The 16,897-nt window shown below is 42.4% G+C and overlaps 1 protein-coding gene across 2 annotated transcripts in view; it reads right to left on the reverse strand.

Annotated features, from left to right (window-relative positions):
* Positions 1–900: 900 nt before the first annotated feature.
* Positions 901–16,897, reverse strand: part of klhdc3 (kelch domain containing 3) — a 68,004-nt gene continuing 52,007 nt past the window's right edge. For both annotated transcript variants that reach the window (XM_080782467.1, XM_080782466.1), the window contains exons 9-11: positions 9,333–9,406; positions 7,220–7,298; positions 901–3,994 (exon numbers count right to left, since the gene is read on the reverse strand). In XM_080782467.1, coding sequence (XP_080638593.1) covers positions 3,928–3,994; positions 7,220–7,298; positions 9,333–9,406 — 220 coding nt within the window. In that variant the 3' untranslated portion in view covers positions 901–3,927. The remainder of the gene's footprint in view (positions 3,995–7,219; positions 7,299–9,332; positions 9,407–16,897) is intronic.

Here is a 16,897-nt window from a genome sequence, read left to right on the forward strand (position 1 = left end):
GGAGCGATCAGCATCAAATGTCTTGTGCATTCTGCCAGTAGGCCATAGAAGTACCTCCACACATTCTATGTTTTTATAATTTGATAGGCCATATATATAATTATACGATCAGATCCAGTTATTAGACCTTTTTGTTTTTGAACGTCTAGCTTTGTGTGATCTTTTAGATAAATGTAAATAAAATAATTAAGGCCAACCTTAATTTTGTTCTTTAAAAACATCTTTCAGTCTTTTTGATCAAGTTATTCAACCACGTAGCACCTAAATAGGTAGGTGAACCTAAAAGTCCACAAAACAATATAGTTGACTGTGTATATATATATATATATATATATATATATATATATATATATATACAGAGCTTGTGAAACTATCCTGGATATGCAATTCTGACGGCCAAATAATCTGCCCACTCAAAAGGGGAAAAGAAACTGATCGTAGTAAAAAAGCATTTACCTCGTTTTCTAGGCCAGTGGTTCTCAACGTTTTTGCCTGGGGACCCCCAAAAATACTTTGGCTATGTCTCGCGACCCCCGCCTTGTCCCCCTCCCCCAATACAAACTGACTGCAAAAATAACCTTAATAATAGAGAAAATATATCATAAATGAATACTGAAACCAGATATAATCATTAAGGAAAGTTTGTGCATGCACCACGTACAGTACTGTGTAAACTCTTCATTTCCATTTCCAGACATTCTTTTTTCTTTTTTTGGGGGGAACCCCCGAAATAATCTGACGACCCCCCGAGGGGTTGCTGCGACCCACGGGTTGAGAACCCGTTCTAGGCCAGTAAGCACAGATTAAGTTTTTATGTAGGCGATTTCTTTATTTTCACCAATAATCCTCTACATTGTTTACATCATCATTTCAACTTCCTAACGAGTTCTTCACTCAAAAATCACTCGATATCTTTAATTCCTTATCTTTGCATCAAGAAACTGACTCTGTTTTCTGAAATTAAAAAAATGCCATTTTACAACTGGTCATTTGTTGTCTCAAAAAAAAAAAAAAAACTGAACAAGTATGTTACAATTTGTATCACATGTATTTTAAAACAGAAGTCACGTGATATACTTCCCTGGTATTTCACTGCAGTGTTGAGGCATATAGTGTGTGGTATACATCCATGTCTGTGTAGTACTCCAGACCACATCAGACTCACTGAGTCATATTGGCACTGCTGGTCTGCAAATAATAAAATCTCCATTTTCAAACTACAATTAGGCAAAACGCATCATTAAAAATGTCTCTCTTTCTGACCAGCCAAGAGTGGCTCTCTATAGTGTGGTTTTACTCTGATGACTTCTTCCACGTTGTTTACGTTAATTGTTTTTTTTTCTCTTTCAAAAATAGCCGATCTATAAGCTCAAAACGCATCGTGATGTGACGCGTCATGATCTTGTAGATCGACTATTTAAGCAACTCGGCGTACACATAGGGTTGAACCACCCGAAGGATTTTGTAAACACTTCAGATGTAAAATCACAATTTTTGTGGACACAATCGATCAGGCAACACAGCATCGATTCACATTTAACTTCTGCAAACCTTTGGGCTTCATACATACATACATACAGTACATACAGTAATGGCTTGTTCAATGAATCCTAAATGAGGAAAAAAAAAGGAAACCCATTTCAAATTAGTGATAAAATAAAAAGACAGCAATCACTTCATTCACTGCCCCTCGTTGTAACTAAAGCAAAAATATTGACTATATAGGAAAATACGAAACAACCTGGAGGTGAGATCCGAAATAAATTTAGTTTCAAAATTAGTTATAACTAATACTGAATACATTTTCTTTTTTTTTATAAAGACATCACCTGAAGAAATCTCCGCAAATTGTAGTGTCTCCAAATCAGTTTCGAGATAAATGGTGAGCAAATAGTGGTATGAACCATAACAGCCCTTTATGCATCTGTATGCATCTGGAACCCGTGGCCAGGCTTAAAGCCACAAACACACGTGCACCATTTCCTGCTATCATCGGGGTGCATACTTAGTTCAGACTAGTCATTGGTTAGACATGGGTTAAGGTTAGGTTTAGGTGTGCTGCCCCGTGGGAGGTTAGGTTTAGGGTGAGGGTTTGAGATATAGGTTGTAGTTGTAGGACTAATGACTGGTCTAACCAATGACTAGTCTAAACCAAAGACTGTCTAAACTAAGTACTGCACCCAAGGGTACGAAGCTGATATCAGTGAACTCTGGTTTACTTGGAATCAGCATGTATTAAATAGGATCGCCGTGCTTGCACACATACACAGTAGTTGCATCCTGATACTGGGGGGGGAGGGGAGGGGGTGGGGGTGGGGGGGGAGATAGTACAATGCTCATCCAATGGCGCCAAGCAGGCCTTGTGTTCCCATCTTTAAACTAGCAGATCTACAAGCTCAGATCTACAAGCTCATAGCGCGCCACTGAGTGGACTGACATAGAAACATAGCTTTTTCAGAAAACTGTCAGCATGTAGAAGAAATTTTTAGAATCTGATCTCAGGTCAGAATGGGTTAATTAAACCTGCCATCCTATATTCATTATGGTAGGCAGAAAGAAAAACTAAAAAAAAAAAACTAAACATTGCAACATTTTCAAAAAATAGGGACGATAGCAATCTGCACGCATACAACGCATTGCGTGTTTGCAGATCGGTGATTTCCGCGATTAGTCGGTAAAAAGGTGATTACAATAGCCAGTGGGCCACACCACCGCCACTCTTTTTGGCAGGGGGGAAATTACTTTACATTAAAATAAATTAAATTTTAGTCTATAGTAATGGGATGAGTTGCCGAATGACAAACGTGTGTCACCCTTCCTTCTCATCCGTGCTGGAGAGGGGAGGTAGATCTGATGATGGGGACTTGGTTATACCTTAACAAGGCCGATCGATAGCTTTGCATCAAACAGTACTTACGTTACGCGTCACCTCTGGGAGGTTTAAGAGCAGCAAGGTGATAGTCTAACCTGTGACAGGATGTGGGAGAGAACAAAGCTAGTGCAGTCAGTCAGTCTAACACTTAGTGTGAAGACGGTAGACACATCATCGCGTGTTGTATCATAATCTAATAAAATGTCTGCCTGGCAATTTTGCGTATATACTGTACCGTGTCCCAATAATATCTGGCATTGGCAGAAGATGGCTTTGGTGTCCCGATAGAAAAGGGTGGAGATCTTGGAAATAGTATACTGTACCGTTGGTGGTAGAGCTGAACGACACAGAATAAAACAAGATATACAACTCACAACTTCACGCTCTTGAGATCTTCTACGTTAGCAGAGGATTTCCTACTTGTCTCTACGAGGCGTCGGGATGGTCGTCCCCCGGTCTCCAGGGAGCAGAGAGGCTGTTACATCAGGACCTTTGGCTGACATTCTTCCGTTTTTCCTGTGCTTAGATTTTGAATAAAGTCCATGATTATCATAGGCTGATTGACTTTACTAGGGTAGGCTACAAAGAAGAAGATGCCGAGGCTTCTTATTATTCAACATATCGATAGTCTCACATTTCTCACAAGAAACAGTGTCTCAAAAAGGAGGGAAACATTTACCCGCTCTTTTTAAAAAAGAAAACCAAAAAAGAAAAAACGTAACATCTCCTTTATAACACTGTTAAAATAACCGACTTTTATTTTTTCACTTAATTCTGTAGAGATTAAGAGGGGAGAAAACCAGATGAGCAGCTTTTCCACAGACGCAACGCGTTCCATGGACTCCACTGGAATAATGCAGGAGGAGTGACTGTTTCACACCCAGGGAGAACGAAACCCAACCAACACAACTATAGTCCATGAAACCAGAACCAGAACCAAACTGTACAAGAAAGAAGTTCTTCAAAGTCCATCGGAGGAGGGGCCACAAAGCCCCCCCCTCTCTCCCTCCCCCCTTGATCCTGACACAGAGTTCTGGTGGGGTTCTGGTTCTGTGTCAGCCGTGGGAAGAGAAAATGGGCCTGCTGATGTTGCTGTTGGTGGTCATGGCTGATAGTTCCCACCTAGAGAGACACACAGACAGAGCAGAAGGAAACACAAGTTTAGGATTCAAGGCATGTCATCTTATTCGTCAACACAATGTTTCAATCTTGTGTTTTCTTTTATGGAGGTTTAAACTGCATTAAAACCATTCTGGGCGGGAACCCCTTTTGGTGTTTTAAGCATGTTATACTTTAGCTATTGAGAAATAGCAGATCTACGAGCATGTAGGTCTGCTATTTCAGAAAATGTGGCGCAAATCTTTGAATATATATAAGTCAACGTTTTTAGCTCAAATCTTTGCTTCTGGGGGGGGGGGGGGGGTTCCTGGAACTACACATTTTCAGATGGGGGTCGGCGGCCAATTACATATAATCTTGGGGGTCCTTGACATGAAAATGTTTTGAGAATTCAGGATTTAGAAGGATTTGTAGAATCGTCCTCAGGTCTAAATGGGTTCAAACCTGGCATTCCTAGTTTGGGCATATACTTTATACTTATAGGCAGAAATCTTTGAATTTCTCATTTAGAAATGACGGAACTAGCGAAAATATGCATCGCGATATAGTACTTTTGATGATCACCATGCCTCCAGTGATGGAGCGGTGCTGTCTCTGTGGACCTTCTGGACGATGCCCTGATGGAGCCGTTCTGTGGGACAATAGCCCTGCCGTAACCTGAGAACCAGGAGCAGCGGCTGACAACCAACACTAGCGCTGACCTGACCAACAGGTCAGAGGTCCAACCCCACATTGTTATCACTGGCTCTGGTTACCAGCCTCACTCCTCAATCGCTGTGTGCCTTGTGCGTGTGTGCATCTGTGCACGTGCGTGTGTGCATCTGTGCCTGTGTGTGTGCATCTGTGCCTGTGTGTGTGTACGTGTGTGTGCATCTGTGCCTGTGTGTGTGCGTGCATCTGTGCCTGTGCGTGTTTGGATAAAAGCAGCAGACTCCAGATCCCAGTGAAGGACCAATGGGAGTCAACGAGAGCCCTCTGACCTCACCTAAAAGCCCCTCTTAGGGTTACAAACACAACTGCCAACACAAACCTGGAGCGTGTGCAAGGTGGCAGTGATGGTGCGAGGGCAATTAGTATCAGGTTCCAAAGGGGGGTGGGCGGCACGTATATATAGAAAGTTATTTTGATATAACCCGCTACCGTTTTAACACTAATTACTTCAAAACCTTGCTGGTCATCCCCGACCGAGTCGAGGGTGAATTTCTGAAAGACAAATGGGTTGAGCGAGCGTTCCTCCACTCTGGAACGCCCTGCCAGATGAGCTGCTCAGGTCTTGATAAATCACTAGCTGTCTTCTTTTAAATCATGTCGTATATATAAGACACACTTGTGTCAAAAAGCCTTTCCATTATTTCAAAATGCCACAGACAAAAAACTGTCTAAGTCCACACTATTGATCCATAATGTATAAATGATAAATAAGGGTTCAGGACAACGAGGCCTTTTCGTGGAGGGGTCAGAATGAAATTTGGACTTACTGTTTTTCGTCTGTCGTACTCAATTGTACCGTTTAATTTTATTTCACATTGCGCACACATATACACATATATATATATATATATATATATATATATATATATATATATATATATATATATAATTATTATTATTTTATTAACTTTGTAAGTGCTTTTGTACATAGTAATTAGTTGACAGTAACTTGGTGATGGAACTGGGAATACTGTAATGGCCTACTTGTGGTTGTGTGCAGAGTTACTTCCTCCACTAAGTCCTTATTACAGAAGGAAAATATTTAATGACCTTGAATGAATTTAACCCGTTTAGGCCTGGGAACGATTCTAAAAAAATGTCTTCTAAATCATGACAGTTTTCTGAAAAACCTTATGTTTCTGTGTCGGTGAGTGGTGCTCAATATTTAATGTCAAGGACCCCAAAAATTATATGTAATATATCTGAAAATATGTTGTTCCAGGAACGCCCCAGAAGGAAATATTTGAATTAAGAATGTTCGCTGTGAAAGAGTCTATGTTAAAAAATGTGCACATTTTGACGATTTTTCAAATAAAGCAGACCTACAAGTTCGTGCCGCGCTATGAACTTGTAGATCTGCTATTTTTCAATAGCTAAAGTGTAACATAATGCTTTAAAACACCAAAAGGGGGTTCCCGCCCAAAATGGGTTAAAATGCACCTGATGTTATTCCTTTAAATACCCAACGGAACCTTTTCATCTAAACACACAAGTCATTAGTGGCAACGAGTGCAATTTTCTGCTTCGCTGCTATATCTAAAAGACGCTGTTTATGAATAATTACTTAGTCATTTGTGAATTCAATTCGTTTACAGTTATTACACAAATTAGATAATACCCTGCGCGTCCCCTCTGCTTCTGGTCCACATTTAGCTTGTCACATATAAATGTTTCAACAAAACAGTGTTGTTTTCATCGACTAAAACGAAGACAAATTTCTTTTCGTCGACTACCTTTTTTCACTGGCTGAAACGACTGAGTTCTTTTAAATCACAGCTAAAAACCCACTTGTTCACGATGGCTTTTACTTGAATTATTGATCGTTTTATTTTGTGTTCACCTGTTTATTTGTGTTAAAATGTGTTTATTGTTGTTGTTTTATTCTACTGCACTGCATTTTATCCTGTATTGGAAAGCACTTTGTAACATTGTTTTAAAAAGTACTTTATAAATAAAGTTTATTATTATATTTTTTATTATTATTAAATGAAAACTAAGCTATGATGACTAAAACTGGGACTAAATGTATTGACAATTTTGTCAACAGATAAAAACTAGACTAAAATGTTACGGTAGTCAAAAAAAAATTCGTCTTAGTTTTAGTCGACGAATTCAACACTGGTGTGAGAGAAACAAGAAAAGCATGCTGCTGATGTGTGAACTGCCCCCCCCCCCCCCCCCCCCCCCAGAAAAGCATGCTGCTGATGTGTGAACTGCCCCCCGCCCACCCCTCCCCCCCACCCTTTTCCCCTCACTGTATAATGTTTCTTTTCCCTTTTTACCTCCTTTATGATGAATTCCCGTTCTGTTCTTTGGCTATATAGAAGTGTCTATTTGTACGTTCATCTAAATGTTTTGATGAATTGAACAAGGTGGACCCCTCTTGAAAACAACTGTAATGCCTTATTGGGGTCGTCCTCCACTCACAGTTAACAGTCTTTTGTATTGAGTTTGTGCTTGAAATGTACTGTAATTCTTGCAAACTGTTATTAAATATTCCAACCAATCAATCCAAACCTGATGTCGTGTGGGAGTCCCGACTGCTCCAGACTGTACTGAAGAACTGCTATCTTGCATAACGTCTTCAGATTAGGACCTGGAAACCAGAGGGGAAGAGCAACAGAACCACCAATCAATCACATGCGGGCCGATGGGGTCCAATTCAGCACATGTATATGGGGCCCTTTATTTTTTTGTTTTGTTCTACATTTTGTTTTGAAATTGTTAAATGGTGCATTTATATATTAGCTCCTTTATCTAAGGCGCTTTACATAGATTGTGCATTACATTCACCCATTCACACACACATTCATACACCGATGGTGGAGGAAACCATGCAAGGCACCAACCAGCACATCAGGAGCAATTAGGGGTTCAGAGTCTTGCTCAAGGACACTTCGACACTAACTCTGGGGGAGCCCACAGGGTTCAAACTGGCAACCTTGCGGTTCCCATCCAGCCACTCTACCTCTGAGCCACCGCTCAAAAAAAAGAGTGTTTTCATGAATTAAACAAAAATTCAAAGATTCTTTTCAGTAACTTCATGAAGAAATGAGCTATGAGCTTGTCGATCTGCTATTTTCACCATTTTGGGTCCCGGGAGAATTTCCTTAAGTTTATAGACGGTGAGTTTTCCAAATTACAGTAGCCAACAGAGCAAAAAAGAATGATGTTTTCCCCCTCCTGGGTTTTTATATGTGTACAACAAACTATGAATAGCTCGAACACGCAAATATACAAAGAGCTGTGATAAGCATACTATAGCCTACTGTACATGCAATGTGATCATTTGGTTTTGGGGCTATTGGCTCATAGTAATGAGCTTTCAGAATATCAGAATGTGAGCCCAGAATTTAGAGTAGGCCCAAAACAACAACACAATTATAAATACATGCCCTTGTTTATCGTTGGCGTTGACACACATCCCGAGTGATGCGATCTGATAATTGGATAGTGCTAAAAACTGCAATACAATACGTCACCATTATGACTGTTCCACTACCTGCATCACGCCCGCTGCCACCATATGGAGGGTGATGAAGCAGAGAGAGCAGGACATGTGCCAAGCACACGTTGGCACGCGAGAGGCCTTGACAGATCAATCGCCCCAGGTCTGCCCTCCGGGGGTCGGGCGGAGAAGAACAGGCACAGCCAGTCCCACAACGTTCCCTAACCCTCTCCCCAAACACACACATCCACAGAGTGACCCCGGGCGCCAGCCTTTAGTTTTACAGACTGACCCTCTGCCAACAGGATGTGTGCTATATCTGGTAGCTTGGCTAACTGCTAGACCAGGTGAGAAAGGAGGCAGACGGATTATAGGGGGCAGAAATAGGTCATTTTCTACCATGAAATTAACAGAGGCGATAAATGCATGCCTGTTTTTGTTTTTAACCTGGTGTCCCTATTTTTGGCACGTAATTACAGGTGAAAATGTTTTGTTAATTGTGTTATTATTATTTTAATAGCAGATCTAACCGCGCCCAACGCATCTCAAGAGATCTCCGCCTAAGTGGAAAAAATAACAACATTGCAGATGCAATGCAGCAACGTTAGGGAGGTCTTTCATATTATGATGACTGTGATACGATTGGTTTTCAAAGCAGTGGGCGTGAGTAGGATTCTCACCGCAGTTCTATCCAGATTGAATTGAGATGTCCGCACGACAGACACCATTGTACAACGAAGCATAAAAAACACACAAACGCCTATTTTTGTCGCACAAACATCGTCATACGACGAAGTATAAAAAGGGCACAAATGTATGAGCTTGTAGATCAGCTGTCTTTGCAATGCAGCGACTTTAGGGAGGTCTTTCATATGATGACTGTGATACGATTGGTTTTCAAAGCAGTGGGCGTAGGATTCTCACCCAGATTGAATTGAGATGTCCGCACGACAGACACCATTGTACAACGAAGCATAAAAACCACACAAACGCCTATTTTTGTCGCACAAACATCGTCATGCGACGAAGTATAAAAAAGGGCACAAATGTGTGAGCTTGTAGATCAGCTATCTTTGCCACACCATCACCATCATACGATGGAGTATAAACTAGAGTTGAAAACGCACAGGGAGACAACAATGGAAAGGGAGTCTAGAAGAACAATGGAAAGGGAATACTCACTGAAGTCTAGGATGTACAGGTCCGAGTGATCCATGAGGTTAAACTCATCACCCATTCCCTGCTCTGGACAGGGGCTGTGAAGAGAACAAGACACACAGGGTTCTGGGGGTCAGTCCCTGGAGGTCAACAACAATGAAAGAAGAAAAAAAAAAGAAGAAACCAAGAAGAAATTGAAAGATGGCGAGTGGTCAAGGCTTTGAAGACCTCTCCAGGAAGGCAACATTAACCCCCTGTCCTTTACTTCCCGTCTCTCTTCCTGGGCATGAGACAAACAACGACAAGACTGCCGTGATTAGCCAACTTTTCTTCTTCGTACGACAAGTTTATCTAAAGGGTCTCCTCTCAGTCGCTGTTAAATGAACCAGGACTGAATCATGAGGCAATTTAAACCGGGGGAGGAGAGAGGTATACCTTGCTATAGGCTTGATTTATACTGTTTGCCGAGACAGTGTGTCGTGGCCTGGAAAATATTAACCCGATCTACAAGCTCACAGGCTAGTTAGATGGGCTATTTTTAGGTTGCACGACACTGAAGGATAAATCAAGTGGCCGGATTTGCGATGACACTCGACTCCTATAATAATAATAATAATGATGATGCTATTGACGGAGTGGGCCAGCAACACCCAGGCGGCGCTAGAACTAGGAATCACCACCAGACCCAAGTCCATAGACTGGGAACCAGTGTGCCCATCTTAACCCATTCTGGACGGGAACCCCTTTTGGGTGTTTTAAGCATTATGTTATACTTTATACTTTAGATCTGCTATTGAAAAATAGCAGATCTACAAGCTCGTAGTGCGGCACTCTGTGATGTTTGGGAAGAAATCGTGAAAATGTGCCGCAAATCTTTGAATATATATTCTTTCACAGCGAACGTTTTAAACTCAAATCTTTGCTTCCTGAGGGTCCCTGGCTGGAACAACATATTTACAGATGGGGGGGGGGGGGGGGGGGGGGGGGGTCGGCGGCCAATTACATAATATTTTTGGGGTTCTTGACATGAAATCACCAGCTCAGTGGCCTTGTGGTTAGAGTGACCTGAGACTGGGAGGTCGTGGTTCGATCCCCGGCCGGGACATACCATACTAAAAAAAAAAAAGAAGAAGGGACCCTGCTTGACACTCAGCATCAAGGGTTGGATTGCGACATACTAGCGTCATGTCCAGGGGGTGTACTTGTACATCAAGCTGCCTCACGCTACAGAAACAGGAGATAGGCTCCGGCCCCTATAGGCCTCATGGCTCGCCAAGGCTACTTTTGACATGAAATAGTTTGAGAATCACGCACTGATATAGAAACATTTCAGAAAAGTGTCAGGATGTAGAATCTGGTCTCAGGGCCTAAACAGGGTTAAGACAGCCATGTTAAATCCTGCGTTGTGGCCTGTGTTCTCCTTATCAGGGGCCGGCATACATTAGGCCAACAGGAAGCAGGACTTCAGGCTGGTCTCTACTGATAGCCCCCTCGCCCCACAGACCTGCTGCTGCTTAACCAGCCACTATCACTGGACATCTGTTTCCTGCTGCTGTTTCCAAACACACACCTGCACTCCTGCCTGCCCAGAGCAGCACTGCAGCTCTAGAACACTGGTTCCCAAACGCTTTCATGTCAAGGACCCCCTAATTGACATTTTATTTACCACACGGACCCCCCATTTGAAGAGATATCATAATGTATATCATAAGATATCATAGTGTAAATAATGTATTTGTTGTTGTTTTGTTATTTTCCATACTATGTTTGATTACTTTACTTTCTATTTGTGTATTATTTTTGGTGAGAACCACATGCCCTCCATGGGTTTCTTTTCTCATCTGCACACACTTCTCTTTTATTGTACTGTTTTTTTATTGTGCGAATAAACTAAACTAAAACTAAAAAAAACTAAACTAAACCCCCCCAAGAGACGAGTTTTATGGCTCTATTAGTGATTCTCAACCCGTTGTATTTCAAGGACCCCCAGTTTGACATGCATGAGTCTACGGACCCCCATTTAATGGCATTTCTATCTCTGAGACCCCCAATTTATATTGTAAAATCAATGTTAATTTAACTCTGACAGTGTGCAAATGGAACCAAAGGGACCCCAACGGTTCCATTCGTACACTCTCAGAGTTACAGACCCATAAGGGTCCATTTGGTTCCAAACTATCATTTAGCTGGGGACCCCCTGGAACTCCCCTCAAGGACCCCCTGGGGGTCCCCGGACCCCACTTTGAGGAACCACTGTTCTAGAAGGAAAATGGCTAAAACTTTAGGTCATTCCACCGTTTTCCTCCTCGGTCTGATTATTTTTAAATATCAATCTCCACATTGATGATTGATCATCTCACGCCTCACAGCAGGAGGTGGAGGAGTGGTTAGAAATAATTATAATTATAATCACTATACACTCTGTCTTTCTTTTATCATTCATTTGTTAAGAGCCTGCTCAGGGACTACAGATGAAATTTAGCTTTGGCCAACTCTGGCCCATTTACATTGAGGTGAAAACTGACATGTTGATGAATGAGCTATTGTCCCTGTCAAATAAATAAATAAAATAAATTAGAAATTAAATTCCAAAAATATGGGTATGGATAAGCAGCAAAAGTGACTATGGATTATGGCAACTGTATAGATTATTAAATTAGCAATGCAGCCCACAGGCTCATGTAACCCATTTAGGACTACGGCGGACTCTAAAAATGCAATCTAAATACTGATAAATGTCAAATATTTATTGTAAATTTTTTTCCAAATATGTTAAATTGCAATATACTGTACATAGCAACCCCAAAAAGGTGTTCCCGTCCTGGATGGGATGATGTCGATGAAACACTGCGACCAGCCCTGGCCCAGAGGAGCTGCTGAGAACACAAGGCTTCCCAAAGGACAGCTTTACTCAATCAGGGGTTATTAGTAGTTTACTGCCTATTAGTGGAGGATAATTGGGAAATTAACAGTTAACAAGCCATTTGTTTGGTTCTTTACAACACACCGACTGCCATGGACGGAGATCTCTGCTTTTTCGTTTAAATTTGTAATAATTGTTTCATATTGCTGCACTGAATTCTATTCTGCTATTGGACAGCACTTTGTAACCTTGTAAAGTGCTTTATAAATAAAGCACTTTACAAAGCAAAGCTACATTTTTAAATCCATCGCTTCACTGCCGTGGACTGAGATGTCCGTCCTTTGATGTTTTATATTGATTCAGTTTGAGGTTGCGCTACACCACAGTCTATCCGCGTCTACGACTTAAAGCAGAAGTGGTTAATAAACTGGTGGTTAAACTGGAAGTGGTTGGTCCCAATGGTCCGTCAGTATAAAGGTTGAACGAGAGGCGAAATCTTAACACCTTTTTTTATCTCAGATTCTAACCAAAACAACCTTCATTTATGGCCGATGACGGTCGGGTCGCTGGTCGCTGTTAAAAACATGACTTGGAACGATCGCCGAAATCTTTAACACCTTTTTATCTGGGATTCCAATCAAAACAAGCCTTATTTATGGCCAGTTAAAAGCATCATGCCTCGGGTGGTCCGTGGTCCTCCCGCCAATAGGATTGCTTTATAAAATACCCGTGACACATGAGTGGACAGAGACTGCAACAATCGTGGTAAGAATCGCTTTGAAGAGATGCAACTTGTTATGGATTGACTGGCTGGCATTACTGGTGTGCATTACATTTATATAGAAAAAAACACAACAGAGGAAAAACTTGAGTTTGCAACTCTCTGATTCTTTTCCTGTTCTCACTCACACACACACACACACACACACACACACACACACACACACACACACACACACACACACACACACACACAGCAGTGAACCTGTATACATTCTGATGTGTAGGCCATTTCAAAAACATTAACCTCGCCGGTATACAACCAATCCAAACCAAAGCATTCTCTTCTGAATTGCCTCCTGTACTTTTATCTCAATGTCCCTTTTCCTTCCTTTGTTCCCCCATCGTTCACCCACCCGTCACCCCCCAAACCCCATCCCCTCGTTCCAACTCTCGCCTATCCTAAGATGATAACCATCATCCCCTCCTACCACCACCACCACCACCACCGCCCGCCCATCCATCCCTCCATCAATCTCTATCTCTGTCCCCCTCCCCGTCCCTCCTGTCCTCTCCTCAGCCTCTCCTCAGCGCTGCGTGTTCAGGATGTAGTAAGGGGTTTTACGTTGCTAATCTTTACTAAACAAACAGAGAGTGGTGGCTCAAAGCGGGCCGCGAGGGGTGCGGAGCACGAGCGCACGGGTCCCAGGGGGCCAGCTGGGGAACTCATTACGCCCTCTTTCTCTCCTTGCCCCCCCAAGGAGGAGGTGATCCTCCATGTTTTACCGCCCCCTCCAAACCCCATAGGCTGGTTGTTGCTGGCCGTTGCGTCAGGACTCCGCAGCGCTCATATATTTATTCATCATTATTATAAGGCACGCGGCATTGCCGTGTTCTAGACAGTTTTACTTTTTTTCCTTTTTTTATAAAACCTCTGTATTTTAATTTAGTTCACTGTACTTTTTGGAACAGCTGATTTAGCTCACATGAAAGTTTGAAAAGACCAAGTGGTGCTTAAAATTCCAGCAGCTGTGCGGTTTAAGTTTTTTTGAGGTCGATAAAAAAATCATTTTTCAGAAAAACCCATGCTTCTTTTCTATGCTTAACCTTTTTCATGTCAAGGATCCCCAGAATTATCTCTATTGGGCCACGAACCCCCCCCCCCCCCCCCCCCATCTCAAAATATGTACTTCCAGGGACCCCCTAGAAGCCAATATTTTAGTTAAAAATGTTTGCTCCGAAATATATATTCAAAAGATTTTTCACGACTTTAAAAAAAATAGCAGGCCTACAAGCTCTCGTAGATGTGCTATTTTTCAATAGCTAAAGCATAACATAATGCTTAAAACACCAAAGGGGGTTCCCGCCCAGAATGGGTTAAGCAAATAATAACAAGCAGAAATTTTGAATTTGATCAGGTATTGATCCCAGTGCAGGCCAGGGTTATATATTGTTCCTGCTGCACATTATCAAAGTATGTAAATATCAAAGTATGCCGACCACACTGACATTATCAAGGCCTTGGATTCAGAACTCAATGAGGCGTTTCAACTGAATGTGAAGCACCATTACTTTCAGTTGCATCTTATCCAGTACTCAACAGTATTACGCAGACTCATTCATTGCCTGAAGTTGTATAAAATTAGAGGAAAGAGTAAAAATGCTTGTCATGAGAGAGGCATTTGCATTGAACACACACCACACACACACACACACACACACACACACACACACACACACACACACACACACAATGTTTATGATTTGTTAAGGACAAGCTCTAAAAGCTCAAAGACAAACATACAACCCGCAGTTTGTTATTATGGGGGCACCGCACAACACAACTAAAACTCCACAGGAGAACTGAAACTGCTTTAAGGGCAATAAATTAAGAGGAAATACAGTTTTTAGAAAAATAATCCACTGACTCTCTCTTGTCAGGATCAGCTTTCCTCAAACATCTCTGCCAATCAGTAGCTAAATGTGGCCTCTCTCTGTCTTTGACAAGAATCGATCTCCCTATTCAAACCAACGGTGTCTAACACAGACAGAGCTGTGTGTATTTCTTGTCACCCAGACACATTTTGTCAATGGCTCAGGGCTTCCACCATATTATCATGATGCACGAGAGCCATTCATACAATCTCATCTGAAGAGCCGTTTGTTTACCTCGCTGAAAATAATCAACATCCGGAATTCATACAGTGGATTACATATTGCACGCTCATTATTAACTCATTTTGGGCGGGAACCCCTTTTGGTGTTTTAACTATTGAAAAATAGCAGATCTACAAGCTCATAGCGCGCCACCGAGTGGCGCGCTACGAGCTTGTAGGTCTGCCGTTTTAGAAAAATCGAAGAACGACTGACATAGAAACATAGCTTTTTCAGAAAACTGTCAGGTCAAAATGGATTAGAACCCTGCATTATGCGACTCAAGGCAGCTTGATCTGTATTCTGTGAAGTGTGCTACATCAAACACTGGCGGCGTTAAAAGTTTGTTTGGGCATGGGCAGTAAACAACATGGAGGACATGTTATGTTAGTATTGGAAACAATGAAAGGACAGCACTCCGCTATCACGGAGAGCAGCACACCGGGCGGCCGAGCGTTTTAGGGATGCCGACGTGTGAAAGCGTGCAGATAAGAGGCGTGCTTTAACAGCACATCAGAGGGTCGGCGGTGGTGACTTTCTCGCATGCTCACACAGGCGTTAAGCGAGGCGGGCCGCGGCCCAGGGGGGGGACGCGCTGCAGCGGTCGCTTCTTCAAGGAGGAACAGGTTGAAGGAAGGGAGGCCCAGTGGGTAGAGAGAGAGAGAGGGGACAGCGGGGGGTCCGTTAGAGGGGTCGGCACAACGACAAGAAGGGAAAGTCCCAGGGTGTAACTTTATGTGGCGTCCTGGTGTTTGATGAGGAGTCACTGTTTTGTTACACGACCTGCAACGTATCGTTCTGTGGTGACAGAGTGCCCCTCCTCCTACCTAAAAGAACTCAGAAGAGCGAGGGTTCCCCCAGTCCGAATGAGGTCGGAGAAGCGACACCCCTCCCCCGACAGAGAAAACACTGGTTGATGTTTCAAACAACACTCAGAGGGGGGCCATTAAGAGCCCCCTTTACTTGGTCTGCTCCATCCAGCAATGGCCTTCCCGCTTCACCCCATCTTCATCCTCAAACCTATAGGTCTCTAAAAACAAAAATAAAGTGCTCAACTTCAGCCCTAAAAGAAAACCAGACATCCTGGATGGTCTTAGGAGTTAGGTGTGAACTTAAGCTCCCCCAAATTCCGTTGGGGTGACTTTCTAATGAACCACAACGAGGTGCAATGAAAAGATTAAAATCTTGCCCCAGTCAGCGACACCTTCATTACTGCTCTCCAACCACAGACATTGTTGATGCTGATGACTGTAGCCCATGTTTCTGCCCTGGCCAATGGCCATCCCTACGTGGTTTCACATTGCTTGTATCCTCATTCTCGGGGAGTGATTTGACCTGCATCCTCTTCCTGTATATATCCACTTCCTGTTGACCTGTGTGCTCTTTCAGAACCTCTCTGTCTCGAGGAACTCATCACACACTACAACTTCCTGTGTACTTCCTGTACGGCTGCCTTATCAACAGGGCCAGATGTATTTTCTTTTGTAGTACTTCAGTTATAAACCATCTTCACACACACTGGTCATAGTCATAGCTTTCCGACCCTGGATAGCCCATCTCCCATAATGCTCTGGACTCTTCTCTGAGGGTACCTCTTGTCCTATGTGTACTGTATAGCTCCCAGTCTTATATATATATATTATATATATATATATGGATTATTTGGTTGTTTTGTCTGTACAGTAAGTTTGTGTATAGTTTCATGGTACAAGGTGGACCACAATGGAAACAAGCGAAGTCCATTTGGCGTTTATTTTTTTAATGTCATTTTCTGTAATTTTCTTAAACTGCCAATAAAGTATTCTATCTATCTATCTATCTATCTATCTAACCACTATATACCCTGGATACC

This window comes from Protomyctophum bolini (assembly GCF_963924005.1).
Source record: "Protomyctophum bolini genome assembly, chromosome: 14".
Taxonomy (NCBI): Eukaryota; Metazoa; Chordata; class Actinopteri; order Myctophiformes; family Myctophidae; genus Protomyctophum; species Protomyctophum bolini.